Source organism: Aplidium turbinatum, chromosome 1 (assembly GCF_918807975.1).
Source record: "Aplidium turbinatum chromosome 1, kaAplTurb1.1, whole genome shotgun sequence".
Taxonomy (NCBI): Eukaryota; Metazoa; Chordata; class Ascidiacea; order Aplousobranchia; family Polyclinidae; genus Aplidium; species Aplidium turbinatum.
In genome coordinates this window covers 36,318,486-36,340,039 of record NC_137472.1, presented here as the reverse complement: position 1 = coordinate 36,340,039, position 21,554 = coordinate 36,318,486, and the positions used below count along the sequence as shown (strand labels likewise).

At 39.1% G+C, this 21,554-nt stretch overlaps 1 protein-coding gene and 1 non-coding gene across 2 annotated transcripts; both read left to right on the top strand.

Annotated features, from left to right (window-relative positions):
* Positions 1 to 5,216: 5,216 nt before the first annotated feature.
* Positions 5,217 to 10,073, top strand: LOC145768740 (uncharacterized). The gene is made up of 4 exons (XM_082580325.1): positions 5,217 to 5,372; positions 7,723 to 7,798; positions 9,646 to 9,752; positions 9,925 to 10,073. The coding sequence occupies exons 1-4, from the start codon at positions 5,238 to 5,240 to the stop codon at positions 10,036 to 10,038; spliced, it is 432 nt and encodes a 143-aa protein (XP_082436451.1). The 5' UTR covers positions 5,217 to 5,237; the 3' UTR covers positions 10,039 to 10,073.
* On the top strand, positions 8,760 to 8,864 carry LOC145785255 (U6 spliceosomal RNA). The gene has a single exon (XR_014291150.1). It is a non-coding gene; the product is annotated as a U6 spliceosomal RNA (small nuclear RNA).
* Positions 10,074 to 21,554: the final 11,481 nt, after the last annotated feature.

Here is a 21,554-nt window from a genome sequence, read left to right as displayed (position 1 = left end):
CCCCAAAGTGACCCCCCAGGGAGTTAATTTCACCCCATAAGGTACATGGACCAAACTTGGTCAAAACGAAGTCTTATGTCAGGACATCACAAAAATATCAAATCTAACAATATTTTCGGGTGAAAAGGTGGTGTAAGATGACTTCAAAGTGACTTCCCTTAATGTGACCCCCTCGGAAGGTGTATTTCACCCCATAAAGTACATGAACCAAACTTGGTCAAAACGAAGTCTTATGTCAGGACATCACAAAAATATCAAATCTAACAATATTTTCGGGTGGAAAGGTGATGAAGATGTCATCAAAGTGACCCCCTCAGAGGGTTTATTTCACCATAGAGTACATGGACCAAACGTGGTCAAAACGAAGTCTTCTAGGGCATCACAAAATATCAAATCTAACAATACTCTCAGTTGGAAAGGTGATAAAAGACCCACCCAAAAGTGAATCTCCTCCTATAGTTTAATTTACTTCATCCCTTATTCGAACCAACCTTGGTGTAACGGAAATGCTATGCCAGGACAGTAGGCTACGAATGGATTAAATTTAAAAATATTTTTATATAGGTTTTGGTGAAATACATTCACAAGCTGTCCCATGATGCATGAAATGGAACTATAGCCTACTTTACAAAATTTTTTTGTATAAATCATATTCAGTCAATCGAAAAAAGGCAACAGGACATGACAATACATGGCTTTGTAACACCAAAAACAGAAAGTACATAAGAAGCATATAGGCTACAGCAGCCAGAAAATTGATCCAAGATCTTGATACGACCACTAAATGTGGACTTAATCGAACAACTGACTATCCAAATTAAAACGTTTCGAAATGAATCATTTGGAACCTTAATTCAGGCAGTAATGAACATTTTCCAGCTGCTACAATAAATAACCCAATAAACCCAATGTAGTAAATTTTTGTTTAATGCCATTTGCTTCATGTCTCCAATCAGTTATTGTAACTGTTCATTCATAAACAGAGATTGTTTGTGTAAATGTAAACGGTCGTTTCTTTATTCTTCATTGTCACTGCTGTCGCTTTCACTTTCTTCATCTTATTCTTCAGATTCATACATTTCTCCTGTTATATACAGAGAAATAAAGACTGTACGAAACATTTGCTATTATGCACTACAGATATGCGTAACATACAATAGTAATTTTATTATCTTTTACAGACGTCTATTTTTCTTCGAATAATGCAACATTGCAACTTACTATTAACTGGAAAAAGTTCAACATTTATTTGTTATTTAGTGCACCCAGGCATTTTTCTCAAGATTGCAGAAACTATTGGTTATAGGTTCTTATAACAAAACTTTACAGCCAGTTATTGGCTAATGTTTACAGTAAGAAAGTAAATGACGGATAGACCAGGAGAAAGTTTTATATTTATAAAGGGTAACCCAAGCGACATCCAATGCTGTTTACCTTCTTCTTGACTTTCCTGGATGAGATCAGATTCCACGCAGAGACATCTAAAGATGCTTTATACTTTTACCTTCAAACCACACCACTTTATAACAACCTCCTTCTTCTTTCCAGCCATACTCTAGCAGCGACGTTGCTGCTTGTTCACTTCTAGTTGAAGATAACCACCATCTTGTGATGAGATGTGTGCGCCTTGTCTTCTGGAGAAGTACTCGTAAACAAAGTGGTAGAGTACTACTATCTACAGTAGCTTCTGGTATGCATGATATCCTTTCATTTTCTTTTTTGGGATTGTAGCCGTCTAAAAACATTTGTAAACGGACTTCGTTGACATAATTAATTTTCTTGTTTTTGTACATGTTACACACAAAGTTCTCTATTGCGATGATAGTGTCTTCACTAATTTCTTTGTCTTGTCCGAGTTGGCTAAAAGCTGCCTGCGCTTCGTGGTTTCCTTGGAGTAATTTCAGCGGCCGCACTTTCCCTTTCCTGCTAAATGACGAGGTGTAATCAGAATCTGTAAAGGCATGATATGCAGGTAAACACTTGCAAATCGTCACTCCAAGTGCGGTATGCAGCTGGTTGATGTTGATGTACCACTGCGTGTTATTGCTTTGCAAGCCAGCTTCTATCCATATCTTTAATGAAGGATCAAAAGTTCCATAGCAACCTAGGCCAATTACAAGACAGTCAGTGTCAGACGTGCGGATAACCACATTGCTTGGAGCTGGTACATCGCAGACAGCTTGCTTTATCTCTGTATATAACAGGAGAATTGTATGAATCTGAAGAATAAGATGAAGAAAGTGAAAGCGACAGCAGTGACAATGAAGAATAAAGAAACGACCGTTTACATTTACACAAACAATCTCTGTTTATGAATGAACAGTTACAATAACTGATTGGAGACATGAAGCAAATGGCATTAAACAAAAGTTTACTACATTGGGTTTATTGGGTTATTTATTGTAGCAGCTGGAAAATGTTCATTACTGCCTGAATTAACGTTCCAAATGATTTATTTTGGAACGTTTTGATTTGGATAGTCAGTTGTTCGATTAAGTTCACATTTAGCGGCCGTATCAAGATCTTGGATCAATTTTATGGTTACTGTAGCCTATATGCTTCTTATGTACTTTCTGTTTTTGGTGTTACAAAGCCATGTATTGTCATGTCCTGTTGCCTTTTTTCGATTGACTGAATATGATTTATACAAAAAAATTTTGTAAAGTAGGCTATAGTTCCATTTCATGCATCATGGGACAGCTTGTGAATGTATTTCACCAAAACCTATATAAAAATATTTTTAGATTTAATCTATTCGTAGCCTACACTGTCCTGGCATAGCACTTCCGTTACACCAAGGTTGGTTCGAATAAGGGATGAAGTAAATTAAACTATAGGAGGAGATTCACTTTCGGGTAGGTCTTTTATCACCTTCCCAATTGAGAGTATTGTTAGATTTGATACTTTGTGATGTCCTATAAGACTTCGTTTTGACCACGTTTGGTTCATGTACTCTATGGTGAAATAAACCCTCTGGGGGTTACTTTGATGACATCTTACATCACCTTTCCACCCGAAAATATTGTTAGATTTGATATTTTTGTTATGCCGTGAAATAAGACTTCGATTTAATCTACTTTAGTCCATGTAGCCTACCTCATGGGGTGCAATTAATCCTCTGGGGGTCACTTTGGGGGAGTCTTACATCATCTTTCCAGCCAAAACTTTGTTAGATTTGATATTTTTGTGATGTCCTGACATAAGACTTCGTTTTGACCAAGTTTGGTCCATGTACTTAATGGGGTGAAATACACCTTCCGAGGGGGTCACATTAAGGGAAGGCACTTTGAAGTCATCTTACATCACCTTTCCACCCGAAAATATTGTTAGATTTGATATTTTTGTGATGTCCTGACATAAGACTTCATTTTGACCAACTTTGGTCCATGTACTTTATGGGGTGAAATAAACCTTCTGAGGGGGTCACATTAAGGGAAGTCACTTTGAAGGCATCTTACATCACCTTTCCACCCGAAAATATTGTTAGATTTGATATTTTTGTGATGTCCTGACATAAGACTTCGTTTTCACCAACTTTGGTTCATGTACCTTATGGGGTGAAATTAACCCCCTGGGGGGCCACTTTAGGGGGGTCTTACATCACCTTTCCATCCGAAAATATTGTTAGATTTGATATTTTTGTGATGTCCTGACATAGAACTTCGTTTTCACCAAGTTTGGTCCATGTACCTTATGGGGTGAAATTAACCCCCTTTTTGGGCTTTTTAGGGGGCTCTAGGGTCCAGATCCACCCGGTGCGGTCAATCTTCCATACTTTTTGTGAGTGACATGGTTGACCCCAGTAACTTCAAGGGGTCAAACCTTTTGTACCTTATGGGGTGAAATCTTCTGTCGTAGGCTCCCAGACTATTATGGCGTTAATGTTTGGTTGTTTTCTGAAAGAGTAAACCTTCAGATCTCAATAGTTTTTTTGCTTTAAAGTAGGCTACGTAAGATAGGCTAAAGTAGACTAGGCTACGTCTATTCTTTCTTTTGTGTTCTCTCGGAAATGGCAAAATTTACTTTTAAAAATTTGTAGTTCAGAATAATTTCTGTTTCCAAATTTACCGCTGCTTGCACATCTGTGCAATTGCATCATGTTGTCACAACCATCAAAAATAAACCGAGTTCTGTTTTGCCATGGTCTCGCCAAACCGGCACCAAGTTAGGACAGTTTGTGATGATACTCCACTTAAGCATGGATGAATAACTTTGAAAGGATTTTTTGCGAGACAATTTTTATTGCTCTTATGTTTGCACTTGAATAAGCTATAAAGTTGTTTGTGTAAAGTTTGGTCATGTAATCAAGGTTTTTTTTTGGTATCAATTATTAATATAATCTGTGCCTTTTCAAGATACTTTATATGAGAATTAGTTTTAAAAAATTAAAATAAACGAAATCCGCCAGACCGTCTGCTTAAATCAACCCAAAAAAATATACTGTTACTGAAACACAAACTTTTTTATACCTCTATTCTCTCTGTTTGTGAATCTATTTTGTGAATTACACGTTTTTGTTGAACTTGCGTTTCCAAGTGTTATCTCAACGCAAAAATATGCTATTATTGAGGTAAAAAAAATTGACTTGAAATTTTTATGCTGCAATAATCAAGATATTATAATTGCGCCGAAAGGATCCAACAAGTAACTAAGAGCTTGATAAATAATTAAATCAGGGTCAATTCTTTTGTTGGAAAAATAATATGAAAGAGTGATGATAATTTGAAATACGAATATTAAAATAGTTTATGTCATGTAACACCACAGAGTGCTGTAAAACCTCTCAAAAGATGAAATATTAATAGCAGCATTCATAATACATAGGCTGATATTTCAAAATTTAAGGAAATATGATTCCTTAAAATATTTTGAAAGAAGAAACAAACATTTTTTCAAATAAATGTTTTTCAATTTTATCCTGCTGGACATGGCATATAAGTCATTAGCATTCTCGTTTTTAGGCATAGTCTCCAGCTCTCGTTAACAAGGTTTGTTCTACGGTTATGACTGATGTGGTAACAGCGACCTATCTTAAGCTAAAAATGTTTCGAGCCATCGAACGTAGTTGAAAATATTGAAAGAAAATGTTTGTTGGAAGATTTTTGAATTTGATTTTTACAGTACAGGAAATTAATACAGAAGAACGTTAAAGTTTCAATAATTTTATGTGGGTCTTTTACGACGCAGCATAGGCTACGAAAGCAAGTGAAAGACACTTCTTTTAATTTGTATCAAACATGTTATCTCTGAATTTAATTTTTGGGCTTTTATTTTGTTTAATCCATTATGAAATCACTTCTGCCCAATATGAAGGAAATTCTGAGAAGCCTTTTGTTGGATATCTGAAGAATATTGTACAAAATTTAGAGCAGGTAAGAATGTTCAACAACGTGCTTTCAACGTCAGTGAAACGTTATTTAAGTTATAAAGTTCAGAAATATTCGGTAGCAGTAGTTATAAATTAAGCCTGTTTGAAACAAAAATAGCCATTTGGGTAAAAGTTGGAAAAAAAACTTTTTTCACAGCGCAATTTACTTTTTTGGGTTTGTTTGGCGTTTGGTAACGTAGTTTTGTGGGTAAAAGTAAAAAAAGTCGCTCCTTGGAATTATGCAAGATCGTGTGGATAAGAATCATAAGACAAAACTAACAAGGCAAGAGGAATTGGATTTGTTGATGTGCATTGCATATTACGAAAATCCATGGACTGCTGAGCATTTTCTTGAGTTTGCTCTAGCATCAAATAATTTTTTCAAACTTTTTTATTCTGCGCCTTACAATAGTGAAGTCAAGTCAATTTATTTGTTTCGGTAACTTCATGCCATATAATAAAGAAACGGAATGAATAAAATTTAAGTTGATGCATTGTATAACTGTAATGTAGATCAATTATGGCACAATCAAAATGGTAACAAAAGACCATAAGCTGTCATCTAGTCAACTATCATTCCATAATATTTAATGAAATTATAGCCTACATTCGTACACACAAGTGTGCAGAGACATGCATAGTATTTGCATAGTAAACCTTGAAAGATTTACAACCGAAATGCTTCTGCATTTTAGTACCAATATTTAATCTACTTTAATTGTTTTTAATTCATTTTAAGGCTGCCTTTAAAGGACTTTTCAAATACCCTATTTTGTTGCTTTTCTCCACTCTTCCTTATATGACGAGAAGTGTGACATTTATACACTCCCTTCACAATGTTGTTATATGACACTTGAACAGCCTTTTAACAGCGTAATTCTATATTCTACATTCTACAATATATTCTAATCCAAATAGTAAAAAATAACCACACGTTTAGGTACGCTAATAAAAATGTCTTATTTTGGTTATTTTGCAAAAATAAGACATGTCACCTAATATCGCAACAGGCTGGCTTTCAACCTCGGAAGTCAACAACAGGACAATTGCTGTGTTTAACGAAGCATATTGAAGACGGATTCCAGAGATGATTACTGGTGCTGCATTTATCGATCTATCTTTGGCCTATGATACAGTTATCTATCGTCTCCTGCTAAAGAACATCTTGCAGATGTAGAAAAGATGCTGCAGTAACAAAGCTAATAGCAACTTTACTTAACAATAAATGATTCCAAGTAATCCTGAATTCTAACACAAGTCGTTAGAATCATCAACAGAGTGTACTTCCCCAAAGAAGTGTTTTAGCACTGTTACTGTATAACATATAAGTTACACCAACGATCAGCCGATGAATCAACACACTAAGCAGTGTATAACGCCGATGATCATTGCATAACATCACAAGGAAAGATCTTTGCACAAACAACACCTTAACTCACCCTTCAAAGACACAAGTAGGGCATATGTTCTTGCCACCTCAAAAATGGAGAAGCTGAAAGGACCCTTAAAATATACTGGTCAGGAACAGGGCTGGAACATTGCCCCAACCCCGTCTATCTTGAAGTGACACTGGGTCGTACTCTCAGCTGCTAACCCACAAAATGACCGCATTGGCTCTGTGCTACTCTACGGCAGAATATGCATGTCCTGTTTACAACTCTGCATTCAACCATTTTTGTCGCCTTTTTGCTGGATGTCTAAAGCCTACAAATGCCAATAAAGTTTACCTGCTTGCTGGTATTGTACCACTACATATTAGAAGAGATGTTAACAGTGAAGTTGAAAGGTTAAAGTGTTGAGACACCCCCTCTATGGACAAACTTCTGCGCAAAACCGGTTGAAATAAAAAAAATCTTCCTAACACATGCCCAGCCACTAATCTTAACAAAAAAGAAAAAAGGTTTAAGCAATAGAAACAATAATTCGAAAATGACCGATCATACGCGAAAATGAAGGTTCCCCCAGGAGCAAACACCAATGGGGAAATTAGAAAATCTTGTATCGACTCTGAACCGCTGTTGGCCGTATTAAATCTGCAATGGTAAAGTGGAGCTACAACACGCGAGCCCAGGTACATGTATACAAATACAAATGTGCCACAAATACATGATGTATTTGTGGCACCAAACCCCATACAGTGGATCATCTTCTTGTGTGTCTCCAACTTACCACCCCGTGCAGCAAGTGGGACCTTTCAATATACAACTCCGTCGCACAAAAATGCGTCGTGGTGTATTAACCACAAACCGAACTTAGAAGAATAGATAGAAGAAGATTTCAGAACCAACATAAACCATAACTTATTTCAGAACTACAATAAATAATAAAACTAAATTAAACCTGTCTTATTTCAGGACTACGATGGAAACATGGCTGATGATCAAATGCCAGAGGCATATGAGGAGCTTGGCAAGAGCAACAATTTGATTGGTTAGTTGTATCCTTATGTTAAGACTTGTGAAATTATATCACAAAGAAAGTTTATCGCAGACAAAAAAAAAACAAACGGGAAAAGCGCAAACTTATTTAGCCTACTGTAAATTCTAAAGTCACAATACCCAATGGTTAGCCACGCCGCCGTTGAAGAGCGGTAACTGTGCTTTATTATTTCGAAACCAGTCATAAACGACAACTGATAGAAACTATTACAATATAAGCCAGGGGTCACCAACCTTTTTTGCATACGGGCCACTGTGGCACTATAGAGAGCTGTGGCGGGCCGCACTAATAAAATGTTAGGTAGGTTGACTCTTATGCTAGAAAAGAACGCATTTCGTACCCAGTATCCAGCGTTACATGTTGTTCGTATTTATCTTAAAATACCGCAGCAACAAAATTAGCCGAACAACGCTACTGCCAGGCCAAGCTCCTCCACACTTTTGACTTCTTTAACAATGCCTAATAAACGAAGCCACTTGTTTTGCGCACTTATAGCGAGGCGAGCTGTTTCATCAGAATATTCATCGCCAAGCAAGAGTGGTGTTGTCACTTCGCTTCACAGAAGATATCTTGCAATTAACAATTTCAGTAAACAAGGAAATGTTTGACACATCGCAATACAGGCAACAATAGTGACCTGCAAACATATCAGCGAAAAATAGGCTCCAATAACAGGGAAAAATATACCAGGCACCATGAAACAAACGCTTGTGGAAATCACCGAAACATCGTAATTCTATCGTAATTCATGAACGACGTAATTCATGAACATGAACAACTGTCTTTCCTCTAAAAAAAGCAATGAGTTGGTTTTTCATCCTTTTTGTGAGAGTCTATAAAACTGTCTTTCTTTTATTATAGACAACTGTCACTTGCGGTGCTTATCAGGGTGGCAAGAATTTGTTGATTAACAACATTTTGCAGTAGGCTACTTGCTTCGGCAGTACATACACTAAAATTGTAGGCTAGATGTACTAAAATTGGAACGATACAGAGAAGATTAGCATGGCTCCTGCGCAAGGATGACACGCAAAATCGTGAAGCGTTCCATATTAAAAAAAAAAAAAAAAAAACATTTTGTAGTAGGCCTACTAAGCTAAATATTTTCATAATACAATCAGAAAAGTCTTTAATAATATTTTGCCAATTTACAGTAAGCTTATTATAAATTGAGTTGGCACAACGACCTATTTTGCCAACAAAAACTTGCATAAAGAGAACACTGCTGGTGAAACACAATAACGGTGAAACGCACACCAGTGTTTACATGACATTTGCAAACTTAAAATAAGCAACCCTATGCTCACAGACAATTTCGAAATTCGAAAACAGACATTTTAATCAACCACTGGGACAGTGTGGCTGGACATCGCATTGGAATAACTTTAAGCAACCCCCACCTAGAACTATAATCTGATTGGTCGGTGGAATCGTATGCAAAGCGAAAATATGCTTTCTGGAAAGTATTTTTTGCCTTCGTGCACTTTAACTCCTCAAGAAAAGTATTTTTGGTTGTATTTGTATGCTGATGCTTTCCGCGGGCCGCCAGTTGGTGACCCCTGGTATAAGCGATTAAAAGCGAATGTCTTTATTTTGTGTGGAGTATCACTTGAGGAGCATGTACCAAATCTCACTGAGTGGGTCAAAGATGGAGTGTTATCTCTACTCCAAATGACATATGTACATTTGATATCTTTTTGCAAGAAACAAAACGAGTTTTTAAGCAAAGCCAAGCAGAAAACCTTGACCTAATTATTGACAAGAAAACAATTTTGACCCAATGCTTGTTGCCAAAGTATTTCTAGTAATATAAAAACTACAAGCTTTTGATTATTTAGATGTGGATGACGACGACGTGACGGGCTTTTATAATAGCAATGGTGATGAATCAGCTGACGAAGACGACATTTCAAAGCGCTACTACATGCGGATGAGGACTCATTATGTATGTCACACTATTGAAATCCCATTTTTCTTGATTTCGTGAACATTTGATTAGAAGGGCTGTGTTAACTGTTGACGATGCGTTCACAACCTATTTTGTTCCTTTAGGCTTCTATTTCTGGAAGTGTAACGTTGTATCAAATAATCAATGCACCTTTGTTGTATATTTGCAGTGTCTTCCCATTTCGCCTTGCATTGCATCACGAGGCCGCCATCGTTGGGCAAGCTGCATTTGCAGAGGAAAAAGCAAGTGCCGGAGATTCGGAGGCAGTTCTCGTTGCTTCTAAAAGCTTTCTTCTTTGGCAGATTTGTTGATTTCAATGTGGACTAATATAATTGTAGTTGTAATACATAAATGCAGAACAAATGTCAATACCTCGATGCTCAGATAGCTAAGTCTTAGTTTAGGGTTGTGGGCTATGTAGATAAACTGCAAAGGGAGAAGATTCAGTAAAAGTCTTTGGTATTGACCCAACAAAGTATCTGGTGAACAGCCTTATTCAATTTCAAAGTATTGAAGGTTGATTGATTTAATTTGATATTTATCCTCGGCCTGGAAAAGCTTCTTTGAGAGCTTAATCCTGGAAATTTTGCGTACCTGTAGAGGCTTTGAACCACTGACGACAAGTGCGACAAGTAAGCTACAGAGTAAATTTATGTACGTGCAGTGAGCGTGGTGTATGCAAGTCCAAACCACTGACTTATACACTAGCCGTCAGTATGACGATGACACCCCTGGGCCCAGTGGTGGCAAGAGGTGATCTCAGCAGGAAGTCTTCATAAAGGTAACGTTTATTTCAGTAGTATCAGAGCACAACTTCAAGCAGAAAGGCAAAGCATAAAACCGTTTCTTAACAGAAACAAAACAGAATCCAAAAAAACAGAATGCCAAAACCACACCACACTAGGATTACTGGAGTTCAATCGTTCCATCACCGAACAAAATAGAAAAGCCAGAATAAGAATTCAAAAGACCAACTGTGACAACAACCAAACTAGAAAAAAAACAGATTTAAAATGTTATAACATCATTACGTAGCCTACCCGACCTATTCTCTCCGTTATGCAATAAACAATACAATCATCGGTAGCCTACCGTTTTTCTTCGGTTTGACCCGACCTGGCATCGATCTCACATCTACAAGCTCCAAAGCCGAAAATGATAACCACTCGGCCACCAAGATGGTGAAACACTAAACCGGTTGATTGTTATAGTTTGTTTTTTGTCGCTTTTGATAGGGGAAGGGAGTAAATCGGCTTTTTTCAAATCCAACTTTAGCCCTGGTTTTATAATACAACACGACATTCTAAGACTTCCAGAATTGCTCAATCCTTCTCTGTTTAGCCATGGATTAGCCTATAGCCTACTGGTCTATTTTACAGTATCCGCTGATTTCAGTTCAATCACGTAGATTGGCTTGCATTTGGTATGCTTCTACTGCAGCAACCAATTGAAAACTTCAGGCTTTTTTTAATATTGGGCAACCCACTTATCACCCATGTTTGGGTGATTTTACAACTGGGCTGTCCAAATTCAACCCACATTAGTGCTCATATTTTTTTTTTCGAACTAAAAGAAAATAATGAGAAGTTGAAATTAAGAGATGAGGCTCAGTTTAGGGCAATTAATTAAACAAACATGAAAAACTAGACTTCTGCTAACCCATTTATGACCCATAAATAACCCACATGGTTAATTGCTAACAAGCCCAAGTGCCCACCTGAATTTTTACTGGGCCCCAATCGAGCTTGCAGTCTGGGTCTTGAAGTGCCGCTTGATCTTGATCTTTTTTGTCCAGTCACCAACTGAGCTATCGGAGCAGATTCTTTTGGATTTTGAAATCCTCTTTTGAATTTAGCGATGATCCAAATGGATGCGATCAATGCTAATCAAAAAAGTAGAGAGTAGGCTACAAATTGATAAATTTCAGTGTATTGTGAAGCTTTTGCCACACAATTATGGCTTCGTTAGTGACTAGGCTATAGCCTACATTATCTATCTTTGCTATGGACAATTTTTAAATCAAACGTCACATAGAACCGTTGTCTACTGAACCTGACGTCTTACGTCAGGGGTCGGCAAACTGCGGCCCGCGGGCCAAATGCGGCCCGCGGACAATTTTTTTGCGGCCCTCGAACGATCTTACTTTTAGTGCATAAACTAAAGTTTCATCATTATGTACGCATGAATTTATTTTATTTCATAACAATGTCTACTGTTGTTAAAATAATCAACTTTGTTTTGGCAAGAGGCCTTAACCCAGCCAATTCGAAAGTTTATTTGAAGAGATGAATGCTGCGCATCAAGATCTGGTGCCTATTTTTGCGAGGTTAGATGGCTAAGTCGCAGTGCAATGTTACAACGGTTTTATGATTTGCGAAACGAAATAATGACTTTCTTGAAACAAAAGAATGCAGGTTTCGGCATTGATGAACTTAGTGATCCTGATTGGTTAACAGATTTAGCCTTTCTCACTGATTTCACTTCTCATATGAACAAGCTAAACTTACAACTACAAGGAAAGGAGCAATTTATTAATCAGATGTATGATCATTCATATTACTGCCTTCGTAAACAATTAAGCTACGTCTTTGGGAAACTCAATTAATCAATTCCAACTTTGCTCATTTTCCCAGTTTTGGCCTTTGTAAACCTTCCAACCCTGATAAGTACATATCACTTATCGTTTCCACTAAAAGTAACTTTGAATCTCGATTTTGCAAGTTGAAAAATCAAAAAAACAGATTCGATTTATTTGCCTTCCATTTTCAATGGATGTCAATACTATGCCACGTAGATGCAAATGGAAATAATTGAACTTCAATCATCCAACATATTGAAGGCCAAATACGATTCAGTTCCAATTGCCAACTTTTATAAAGAATATGTCCAGAAATCCACCTATCTTCATCTGTTGACAATGCAAAACGTGTAATGTGCATGTTTGGAAGCACATATTGCTGTGAGCATCTTTTTTCAAAAATGAATTACGCAAAGAATAAACTTCGCACTCGCCTGTCAGATCGTCATTTGAATTACGTACCGGGTATTGCAAATATCATCAACAAAGTTGCAAGTTGATTTCAACACCTTGGCCATGACACAGAAACAACATCATCCTTCACATTGATAAATGATAAGTAAATAAAAACAATGCATTGCATTTTAATACGTGTTTGATAATAAATATGAAGCGTCAACAAACACGTCTGATAGTGCAATAGACACAGAAATAGGAGTTGCAGGTGCGCCATGATTTTAAGGATAATGTGGCGATTGTTTATAGGTTGAAATTTATGCGGCCCGCACGTTACCGGAAATTTGTAGATTTGGCCCAGTAGTACAGAAAGTTTGCCGACCCCTGTCTTACGTCATGGACTGTTGCTAGAAATAAGCAAACATTGCATCACCTTTGTCACACCTGTGAAACAATCCATAATCGTTAAATCTTGAATTACGAGATATGGTGTAAGCCAAATTCAACAGGTGTTTAAATAGCTTCATAATGCCTATCATTATTACGTCACACAAACTGCTTACGTGTGTTTGAAATATTGCAATCTATTCTCGTCATTTTAACATTGTTGCTTGAAAAGTTGGTCGCATATTTAACTGTTTTGCTTAGTGCTTGCCAGCTGGACGAAATTTCCGTATTTATCTCAGTAATTTGTATTGTAGTGACAAGTTTTAGTGGCGTACGGTGTTGCGTCTCAATTTCGACAGCCTTGAGACTATTTTTACAGAAAAACAATTCTTGAATAGACGTTTTCAGAAGAACGTTTCTTTCGGTTATTGGGTTATTGCATAGCCTACAGACGAACGGATCCGCGAATCTTATATTACAATTTTTCCACGAAGAGATTATGGTTTACTGTTGTGACCAATCTTATCAAAGAAGGTTTAAAGTTCTACTTTTTTGAGAATGATAGGTGTAGCCTACCGTACTGGTAAAAGCTGTACGATACCTACCCTTGGATCAATTTAATGTGGTAGCCTATATTCTTTATTTGTTACTACAGAACATTTGTATTTTTGGAACGATTTTACGCATGCGCATAATCAAACTGTAGCCTACGCACAAATCGAAATGGCCACTTTACAGTGTTTTACAATGAACCAAAACCAGATAAAACTATTTGCGGCTGTCTTGCAACCAGGGCCGGATTTAGCTGATGGGGGGCCTAGGGCACATTTAAATCGGGGGCCCCCCGTGCAAAAAATCTTTTTGCTCGAAAAACCACCTCTACGTCTACAGTGGCATTAATCCAGCACTGCACAGTATTTTGCAGAAACTTCAAAGACTGAAAGAAAAAAAATAACACAAATCACATTTTTTCCACGTAGGGGGCCTTCAAAAGTCGGGGGGCTCGGGGTAGGGATATCTAGAGAAGGGGATACGAAGGCTTTTATTACGTCTGACAATAGAAGGGCTTCTATTTATCTTAAATAATCTCTGTTTATGATACAATGACAATTGGCACATATAGTAATTTAATAAACTTTGTTATGAAAACCTGCATTGCACTATTACAACCAGGTATGGTTATTCAATAAATGCTCATAATCACTTTGTTAATTCAACTATCCGTATACTTGCTTTGCACCTAGCCAACTGCAAAGGTTTTTTCAAAAAAAAAAAACAGCTAAACTGGTAACCTTTCAACTGTCTTTTCAAACAAATCTTCTTTAAATATGTTCTACATAACACTTGCTAACTGTCTTGTGTAGCTGAGTGTACCAGCTGCACTACAAAACTTTCTGCAATTTTAAAAAGAACCGCATGTTTAACGCGGTACCAACTACCACCCTTCGAGAATTAATAATCGCTCTGAGCCTTCGTATCTCCTTCTTTAGATATTCCTGGCTCGGGGCACCTGCATCTTCTGCCCCCCCCCCTAAATCTGGGCCTGCTTGCTGCATCATTAATGTGTTTTAGTATAGTAGGCTAGCGTAGCAAATAATATTTGCATTTTAAATGTCATAAACAAAAAGTGACGTCAATGCAATAAGTTCCAAGGTAATTAAATGCGAAAAAAATATTCACACCTCTGCCACTCACCTCTGCTTTAGATTTGTAGGTAGGTTTTTGTTTAAACCACAAGTTCTCAACCTGAGTTTCACAGAGCGGCAGACCCCTTGGGGGTCGGTGAGATAGTGTAAACGAGTCTATGAGTTGTTCCAGACAATTGTTCACCTAATCAAACGTCATATAAAAACCGTTCAGGTCTACTGAATCTTACGTCATGGAAATTCCTAAAACATGAGCCAAAATTGCACCATCGTTCGTAAGACTTGTGTCAAACCTGTTTAAACCTGTTTAAACCTGTTTCGGTTTGAAACCTGTTTAAACATGAAATATTGCGTCACACTAACTGCTGACGTGCCTTTGAGTTATCACAAATTTTTCTGATTCATTCTTGAAGTTGTTTGTTGGAAGTCGGTCGCACATTTAACTGGTTTATTTGGTGCTTGCTAGCTGGACAAATTCTCCGTCTTTTATCCAAGTAATCTGTATCGTAGTGACAGTTTTTTTAGAGGTGTACGGCGTTGCATCTCGATTTCGATAGCCGCGGGCTAATTTTACAGGAATACACTTATTGAATAGACGTTTCAAGGAGTGTTTCTTTTTCGGTCACTACATGCAGACAAACGGATCCGGGAACTTTATGTTACAATTTTCCCACGAAGAGATTATGGTTTACCGCTGTGACCATAAAAAATAAAAGACGGGTTCTTGTTAGCTGGTGGGCCAAGAAGCACTTGAAGGCATAAAAATAAAAGACGAGTTCTTGTCAGTTGTTAGGTCAAGAAGAAATTAAAGCAAAAATAAAATAAACGACGTGTTTGTTGTCAGCTAGTGCAGAAGAACTACTTAGAAGTACAAGAAATAATAAAAGAAGATTTGTTGGTTGGTAGTCTACACTCTTACAGAAGCAAAGAAAAGTAAAGACATTTCTTCTCAGTTTGGTACTGAAGAAAAATAACTTTGACATTCATTGGCAAGAAAGAAGATTAAAGACAATCCATCTGTGCTTGTAGATTCAAATGGAAGAATCCAAGCAAGTTGTGTGGACTTTAGGACTTCATACTCGTACAGCTACGGTATCGTGCATTTAAATTCTTTTTTGTATTTTTTCGGTCTTTGCAGTTAAGTTTTTTATAAATACTGTAGCCTAATAAATTTGTGTGTTTGTGTAACTTAATTTTTTTTTTTAAATGTTAAATTTAGCCCCAACATTTAATATGTCTACACTCGGTGGCGACAGGGACTCGACCGCCGTCGACTCGACTGAGTTTAAGCCTGATGATGTTCTTTGCGGTCGGGCAGGCCATTCTGGGGAGGGACCCAGTAACGATGAGGCTAAGTCAGTTCGAGAGGCCCGGCATCTTAGAAGGGATATTTTGACTCAAATTGGGAAACTTTCTGTAGCCCTAGGTTCTTTGAGTGATAAGCAGGAACTGTTAATTTTTAGATCTAAGTTCTCTACTTTAGAAGAGGAATTACGGCATTTCCATGCTCTTTTGACTAAAATCTTTAACTCTGCAATCTTGGCAGAACTTCGTGATAGGGTAGATCCCGAATTTAACTCGTTAAAAAATAACTTCGAACAAAAAGAAAGTGAGTAGGCCTACTCCGAAATGTTGGATGCTGACATACATCCTGAGGATAGCGCCTCAAATGTAAGCACTAGGATGTCTAAGAGTTCGTCTCGGATAGTTGCACAAATTAACCTACAGCTAAAACGAGAGGAGCTCCAGATCCAAGCTGAGGCCGAAGCAAGAGCTGCTGAGGCCATCGCGAGAGCTGAGGCCATACGAGCTGAGGCTGCCGTGAGAGCTGCTGAAACTGCCGCGAAAGCCGAAGCGAGAGCTGCTGAGTTCGCACTCAAAGACGCTCAGTTGAGGGCTGAACAACGTAAAGAGGTAGTTTTAGCTGAATATCGATCAGAGGTGGGCTCCCGGCGTAGCTCTAAGAAGAGCTCTTCTAGGCATTCCAGAAATGAACATCAATCGCAGTTTATTTACCTAAACTTTTCCAGACGCCTGTTCAATCTGTAAGTGGTCCAGTACAATCCACACGGTTTACAGCTGTTCCAGGAGGTCTCGGGGCCGCGGCTAAGGGTCTTCCGAATGCTGTAGAGCCAAGGTCTGCGAATTACAACCGAACTCCTCCCCCAGAGCGTACAGGTCACGGGGCCGCCATTAGTAGTAATGCTTTGCCCCCTTCACAGTTTTCTGCGCCGCTAGTTTTTGATCGCCCAGCTACACGTAATTTGGGTGGTTGTGAGAGGCGTATCGCGTCTCCTGATTTTAACGTGTGTGAGGATCGTGATCGGGCTGTGCATGTGACTGAGCCCACTCAGCCCCTTAAGGGATATAGCTTGTCTTCTCCCGCTAAATCGAGTTCTCAACAGCAGGATTGCTTTTTTGAATACCAAAATAGTAGGACGTTTTTCGATAAAGCGGCCTTGATTGGTTACGATGGTAATAATATGCCATTTATCTTCTTTAAAAATCGTGTTACGGCCTTAATGGCAGCTTCGCCCTTTAAGGGGACTTGTTTGACTTTGTTACAAGCAGCTTGTGTTAGAACAGCTGCGAAAACGATTGCTAATTTGGTTTCTGACACCCCTGGCTTGTCAGAGGAAGACAGGATAGAAATGTCGTTAGCTCGCTTGTCCCAGCGTTTTGGGGTTCGTGGAGGTCTTTTCGCAGAACCAGAAATTAGAAAGTATCGCTATGGTAGCAAATTGACTTCGACCTTTTCCAGTGATCTGAAAGAGTTTAAAGATGAATTATCGCAGTGTTTGCTTTACGCGCAAGCTTATGGTCAGCGTGACAAATTGGAATGACGTTTTGTTTTGGATTTGGCTAAGCGACTCCCGTTTGACGCTAAGCAGCGTTATCTTGACTTTTTAGGTGATCAGTATGGTGGCACTGATGAGCCTACTTTTCAGAGTTTGATTGAATTTGTAGTACGGGAGGAAACGCGTAAGTCGACTGATTTTAGCATTATGCTAATGGGCGATTCTGGTGAGTCGCAGCAATTTAAAAAGTTTGGCAAAGGAAAATTGCCTTCATGTCCGGTTAGGCAGACGTCCGTAAAACCCCACGATGATGTGATGTCAGGGAGTTCGCAGTACTCGACTGTTGTTGGCGCACCGCGCGGTGGTGAGGCTAGACGTAAAGACCTGCCGGCATGCATTTGTTGTTCGTCACGTGGTCAAGTTGAATATCATTTTTTGTCTAATTGTAAAGAATTTTTGCGCTTGACACCTAAAGATCGGAGAGATGTCATTGTGAAAGCTGGCAAATGCTTGAATTGTTTGCGCCAGCATATGGTTAGGGATTGCGTTCATGCAAATAACTGTGGTAAGTGTGGGCCTAACAACGATAGGAAACACTATTTTCTTCTGCATGATTTTTATGTGACGTCACGTGATTCTCTGGATTCGGTTGGGAAAGATGATGCTCGTGCCAGAGTTCCTGTGCGTAATGTTAAGATTGGAAATGTTAAAGCAGCCTTTAACCGCGTTACTGCTGCTCGTGTTTTGAATCCAATGACTGGCAAATCGAAGCTGGTGTATTGTCAGCATGATCCTGGTTCGCAGTTGACGTTTGTTTCGAGTGATTTGGTGTGTGAACTTGATCTTAAACCGTACGATAAAGCGTCGTTTAAAATAGATACCCTGGCTGGTCAGAAAGCTACTTGTGCTGACCTTGTTAAACTCAACATCCAGTCGTTAGAGACAGATGAACTGTTTTGTGATATAACTTCGGTGGTTAACCCAGCTTGGGCTGACGATGTTAAAACTTTACCGCATAAACAAGATTTAAATGGTTTCCTTCATTTTCATGACGTGAATATGTTTCATTTGAATGATTGTAGTACTGTAGATGTACTGATTGGCAACGACAACGCTTATTTGATGTGTGCAAAAGAAGAGCGTGTTGGTGAAAATCGTAGTGAACCGCATGCTTTACTCACTCCTCTCGGCTGGTTGGCTTGTGGTGGTAAGTCACCCTTAGATGAAAGCGTTGCTAACGTGTGCAGAGTGCAGACGTCTTCAGAGTCGGATGTCATCTCTGGCTTTCAGCGTAAAATTGAGTCTTGCGATATGGAAATAGCAGACCTGAATAAAGTCATTCAGGATTTGACCTTGCAAAATGAAACCTGTGAATTGTCTCGCAATGACGTTTTGGCTAGAGAACTTGTTGAACCGAATATTGAGTTGAAAGATGGTCGATTTGAGATACCTGTTCCGTTGAAGGAAGATATGGATCTACCTAACAATTTTGTGTTGTCGTCAGATAGAGTTGCTGCTTTAAGGGAGAAGGCTTTAAAACAACCTGAACTTCGTGATTTCCTTACTGACACCATGAAAGATCTTAAATCAAATGGCTATATTGAGCGTACTGGTGAAGCAGGAAATGTCAAGGGATTTGAATGGTATTTACCATACTTTGTTACGTCACAATTAAAAAAGCGCATTGTTTACGATGGCAAGTCTGAATTTCGAGGAACTTATTGTGTTAATGATGTAATGTTTTCGGGTCCTGACTTGTTAAACCCTCTGGTAGATGTCTTGGCTAGATTTCGGCTTGGTAGATTTGGTCTCATGGCTGATGTGACTAAATGCTTCTTTCAAATGAAGTTACCCGAGTTGATAGAATCAGCTGAATTTCACAACGCCCTGAGACAGAGAGAGATAAACTGGGAATTTATACCTCCGTATGCTCCGGCGCAAGGTGGCGCCTGGGAGGCAATGGTTAAACAATTTAAAGTTGCATTTTTTCACATTTTGGACTCTTCAATTCGTAAGCCCAATTTTATTGAACTGCTTACGTACACAGGCAGTGCCGTTCGGATCGTGAACGAACGCCCTTTGGTACCTTTGAGTGACGACCCTAGGGATTTTATTGTCATCACCCCTGCCTCACTTTTGACCCCATACTTAGACCCATACTGTGCTGTTGGGCAACCACATGATCGTGACCAATTAAGAAGGGATTATCGGTTCAATTTGTCACTTTCTCAGCAGTTTTGGAGTAAATGGATCGATTTTTACTTGCCAGGTCTTCAGGGCCGGAAAAAATAGCTAAAAATGGCCGAGAATTTGGAGCCTGGTCAACTTGTAGTGGTAGGTTCTCTCCAGGACATTGGTAAACGTGGGAAGTATCAACTTGGGAGGGTGCATGAGGTAGTTCCACAAATTAGGAAAGGGAAGCCTGTGGTTCGTAGAGCTAAAGTTGCCGTCTGCAACTATGATGAGAGTAGGCTACGGGGAAAGTGAAAGTAGACTATGTGTTGAGGGATATTTCGTGCCTCGCCCCCGTAAAGAACACCTAAGTGTTAGGGTTTGAGCCTGGTTTTGTCTGCGGTGGCCGACACTTGTCTGAGCCCAGAACAGTCGGTTATTATCGCAACCATTGTATATAGCGTCATTTTTTGCGTGTACCTACTACCTATGGTACCAATTTCATGTATCGTCGTGTTTATTCTTATTGCTGTTCATTCTTTGCATGCCCTTTGTATTTACATATTAACTTAAACATGAGTGATTCAAACAATTTGTGTATCATGTGTTTCTGTTCATTGGCTCACAATTGTCGTCAATTCTTTTTTAGTTATGCCATGTCAGACTGTCATAACTAGGGGTCGCTATGTTCCAGACAATTGTTCACCTAATCAAACGTCATATAAAAACCGTTCAGGTCTACTGAATCTTACGTCATGGAAATTCCTAAAACATGTGTCAAAATTGCACCATCGTTCGTAAGACTTGTGTCAAACCTGTTTAAACCTGTTTAAACCTGTTTCAGTTGAAACCTGTTTAAACATGAAATATTGCGTCACACGAACTGCTGACGTGCCTTTGACCCAGTAAACATTGATTGTTGGGGCAACATTGGCAAGAAGTTGGCCGCAACATTGGCAAGATCCAGACGCCAACGTTGGCAAGATGTTTTATGCACCATTTGGATGCATCTGACCAGCATTGGCCTCTGCATCTTGCCACCGTTGGCTTCTGCATCTTGCCAACATTGGATTATGCATCTTGCCAACGCTGGCTTCTGCATCTTGCCAACGTTGGCTTCTGCATCTTTCCAACGTTGGCAAAATGTTTTATGCACCATTTGGATGCATCTGGCCAGCATTGGCGTCTGCATCTTGCCACCGTTGGCTTCTGCATCTTGCCAACATTGGATTTTGCATCTTGCCAACGCTGGCTTCTGCATCTTGCCAACGTTGGCAAAATGTTTTATGCACCATTTGGATGCATCTGGCCAGCGTTGGCGTCTGCATCTTGCCAACGCTGGCTTCTGCATCTTGCCAACGATGGCTTCTGCATCTTGCCAATTTTGGCTTCTGCATCTTGCCAACGTTGGCAAAATGTTTTATGCACCATTTGGATGCATCTGGCCAACGTCGACTTCTGCATCTAGCCAACGTTGGCATCTGTATCTGGCCAACGTTGGCAAGATGACTTGTGCACCATTTGCTTCATCCGGCGCCTAAATTCTGGTTGACGTTTACGCACCATGACGCTGCTTCATCTGACCCATTGACTATTGTGATGCCCGCGCTTTGACCAAGGTTGGCCATGCGAAGCAAGCTGGTGCATAAAACATCTGAATAGCATTGGCATCTACATTTGCCAAACGTCTCTGTACCTAAACCTCGCTGATCACCAAAAGTTTATTGTTGAACCTAGCTAATCCTTGGGCGAAAGAACAGCAGCAACACGGATTTATAAGCAACACTACTCCCTTTGTGACAAAGCAAAGTAACAGTCGAGC

Bases quoted from the DNA above. Each gene is read 5' to 3' on its own strand.
- LOC145768740 (XM_082580325.1), top strand. From the start codon at position 5,238: ATGTTATCTCTGAATTTAATTTTTGGGCTTTTATTTTGTTTAATCCAT. The intron at 5,373-7,722 runs GTAAGAATGTTC...GTCTTATTTCAG, and splicing joins TTGTACAAAATTTAGAGCAG to GACTACGATGGAAACATGGC. The intron at 9,753-9,924 runs GTATGTCACACT...GTATATTTGCAG, and splicing joins TGCGGATGAGGACTCATTAT to TGTCTTCCCATTTCGCCTTG.